The sequence below is a fragment of the Morchella sextelata genome (assembly GCF_020137385.1).
Source record: "Morchella sextelata strain SCLS chromosome Unknown scls_5, whole genome shotgun sequence".
In the NCBI taxonomy this organism is placed as follows: domain Eukaryota; kingdom Fungi; phylum Ascomycota; class Pezizomycetes; order Pezizales; family Morchellaceae; genus Morchella; species Morchella sextelata.
This window is the reverse complement of record NW_025408620.1, coordinates 151543-154940: the sequence shown is the minus strand read 5'-3', so window position 1 is coordinate 154940 and position 3398 is coordinate 151543. Positions and strand designations below refer to the sequence as shown.

The 3398-nt window shown below is 48.5% G+C and overlaps 1 protein-coding gene across 1 annotated transcript; it reads right to left on the bottom strand.

Annotated features, from left to right (window-relative positions):
* Window positions 1-1296: 1296 nt before the first annotated feature.
* H6S33_010564 (uncharacterized protein) lies at window positions 1297-3180 on the bottom strand (the record flags this gene model as incomplete). Its single annotated transcript, XM_044842256.1, has 5 exons — window positions 1297-1380; window positions 1457-1828; window positions 1899-1967; window positions 2051-2859; window positions 2997-3180. The coding sequence occupies 5 exons, from the start codon at window positions 3178-3180 to the stop codon at window positions 1297-1299; spliced, it is 1518 nt and encodes a 505-aa protein (XP_044696494.1).
* Between the last annotated feature and the right edge of the window lie 218 nt (window positions 3181-3398).

Here is a 3398-nt window from a genome sequence, read left to right as displayed (position 1 = left end):
TCATCAAAGCGGGACTCCAGCCCGGTCCCCCGCAGCGGCTATATCGGCCCGCGTCCTCACCACCCCCGAAGGCCGAGCGAGAATTGAAATCGGCCGAGAGGGGTCATAATCGGCAATGGTAAAAAAATAAAAATAAAAATCCGTGATGGAAGGAACAGAGACATACAGGCCTATCTCCGACGGACCGGATCGGTCGGTGAGAAAGTAAAAGATGCATGAATAAAATAAAATAAAAAACGGCTGTGCAGGCGGCTGCGCAGGCATGACGGTTGGGGAGAGGGGGGGGGGGGGGGGGGTGGGGCTTTTAATGGGGAGAGGGGGAGTCCCTTTTTGGGCGTCGTAAGCTGCGGCAATGGTAGCCGCCAAAGTGCAGGATTTTCGTTCTCTCAGTGAAACTATTGGCTGACGGACTGACTGACTACGCAGTAGTTACTGGGGAGGAGAAGAAAAATTTAAGATTGGGTGGTCTTTGGCCTTTCTCTTTTACCTGGTAGGAGAGAAAGCTTATTAGATCACTTTCTGAGCTAACCCTACATGCGGTAGTGTTTGGTTTATTACTTAGGTATGGTTCCGTGTCAGGCATGTTCTAGGTGGATAGGTGGTGAGGGGGGATCCGAATAAGCCGTTGAGCCCCCGAAATTTTCAGAGAGTAGTTACTGGAGGAACAAAGGCAGAAGGCAGCAGCAGCAGCAGCTCAGGGCTACATACATGCAGTAATGACCTCCCGCTGCCCAGCCTTTTTTTTGGTGGTGCGTCATACCGTCGGTGAATTTCTTTCCACGTTGCAGAGTTTCATGGGAGTCAATGACAACGACGAAGACGCGGCAGATCGAAAAGGTCTGACGTGCAGAAGGAATATTGAGAGATAGGCAGAGTAAGGTGAGTAGGTACAGGTGTGTAGGTAGGTTATGTTGTACAAAAGAAAGCAAATAATAAAGTAGGGGTGTGTCTACACACACTCTCTGTGTTAGAATACGGTACGCGGTGCCCGCATACATGAGCAGCCGCTGGAGGATCGATATTTTGGTCCGATGAACAACGATTGTGTTTTCTTTTTTTTTCTTCGCTCAGTGGTCCAATCTCTGGCCAAGGTTCTATCAGATGGTCCAGGGGGTGCGACTCGACTGGTTATCACTTCTCTTTTTGAGCTGTTCCAACGGCCACGGTCAATTCTCGGCACGACCGAAAGTCACTCACTCCCCGTAAAGAAATGGGAAACAAACGGAAAAAGCAAGAAACAAATGATCTATACATTAATCAACATCCCATGAAATTTTCGCGCCAGATCTGACTGGTTCAATCCAGCTTTTTCCAGTTTTTAAGAAACCAAACTGTATGCTGTACCCATGGCTCTTGAGGTGTAGCATGAAAGTAGCCAGACTTTCCTCCTGGGTTAGTTCTTCGAGCCCGTTTTCAAATGGAAAGATCTCCAGTAGCATGGTTAGAGAGAGCTTACATTTACTAATACTTTTATCAGCAGGCAATAAACTATGAGACTCAAGTATTCTGTCTCCTTATTGGTTGTTGATCCGCCCATTATCATCATACTCGTCAATAACAAAGTATTGGTAGAATTTGGATTAAAAGATTGCCGATCGAGCGGTGGATGCGATGGATTCGATGGGTGAAACCGAGTAAATGATAGATCTAGATAACTTTGGAGAGAGGAGAGACAGAGCAGTGGGTTTTCCCATCCGAAAGGTGATGATCCGGTGTCGGGACATGTCGTCGCTCGTATTAGGAAGTCGAGGATCCGTTTCCGTGTGGGCTCGTTGAGCTGTCTGAATGTGGAGGGGTGCCGTGAGAGGCTCGGGGGTATAGAATTGTTCTGGATACAGTAAGATCCTGAATAACTTGAATAAAATTGGAAAGATTGAGTTGATAGTGTCGGAACATGCCTTTGTTGTAGCTGATGACAATTTTCTGCAACCCTTGCACTTCGTCGGTGTTTCAAAGTAGGAATTGCACTGTTAGTATGAGAATTGCTCGAAACCGTTGAGATGGGGATTGTTGAGCCATTCGGGAAACAGAAGTGCGGTTCGAAAACTACGTTATTCTGTGGCAACTCTGGTTTGGTAAATTGCTGCTGTTGCTGTGGCAGGTGGACTTGGTGGACTTGGTGGACTTGGTGGACTTGAGCCGGAAAATTAGGGTATGGTTCATTTGTTGTTGTTAGCAATCCCGGGCCTTCGATGTAGCCCGGCCCCGCTCGGAGAGGTGTGCTAACGTGACCCGTCCTCAGATCCCGATTCAAGGCCATGTCAATGTTCTCCTGAGCTTCCCCCGATTGTGCCATGTCTTCTTCATAAAACCAATTGCAATTATTGTAACCACCACTGAAAGGCATACCCAAGCTCTGTGCTGTATTCGCTTCAAAGATATTAGGATCATAACTCCCATGGTACTGGTTGAGAGTCCCATCAATAACTGTAGTGGTGGCCTCCGGTAGATAGAAACCCTGCTGTTGCTGGACCGTCGGAGCTAGGACGAAATTATCACTCTGCAAACTCCGATCCTGCATCTCCAGCTGCTCATACTCAAACCTCCGGAAGCCCGCATCATCGACAACCTTCTTCTCCTCGTGGGCAGCACTAGTATCCCTCCGTTTCCGGCTCGACGACGATGATCCAGCGTGCGCAGGAGATCTCGGATCATTCGAACCACTATCGTCACTGCTGTCGCCCCGCCTCTGCCGCTGAGCTTCAAGAGCCTTCCCAACGGCGGCCACACTCGACGCCGGCCGCTTTGTCGTGATATTACCGTTTTCGTCACGCCAGCACCGTTTCCTCGTGACCAAGATCCCGAGCCCTTCCCCGCCTGCCTCCTTGTCCTTCTGCGCGTGCCGTTCCATATGTCTTTCTGTTCCATCGGCCAAGGTCATCCTAAGTTAGTCTGGATGGGTTATATTGAATTTTAACAAGTGGAAAATACAGTCTATCAAACAAAACAAAACAACGAATAAATAATATCAACTGTATGGAAAAAAAGAAGCTTACCCAATAGGTCCGGCCGGGCAAAGTGTGCGGAGCATCTAGCGCAGGTGTTTGGTGAGTCACGGTGGTTCAGCTCATGCCTTTGGAGATGCTCTGCCCTCGTGAAGGATTTTCCGCAGTTCTGGAAGTCGCAGAAAAACTTGCGTGGGGGTTTTTGCTTGAATATAGACTGCATTCTCTCTGCCATTTGGTATACGGAGGTAGCTGTGGGTATGTCGGTATTTAGGTAAGATGGAGGTAATGTTTACACCCTCTTGACAGGGGTGGGTGGGTGGTTGACGAGGCAGAGGAAGAGGATTTGTAGGCTAATGGTAATATGTATGTAATGCCCTACCGTTCTAGAGTAAGAATGGAAGGGTAGATGGAAGGATGGAAGGATGGGGTGAATAGATGGGATGGAGATGG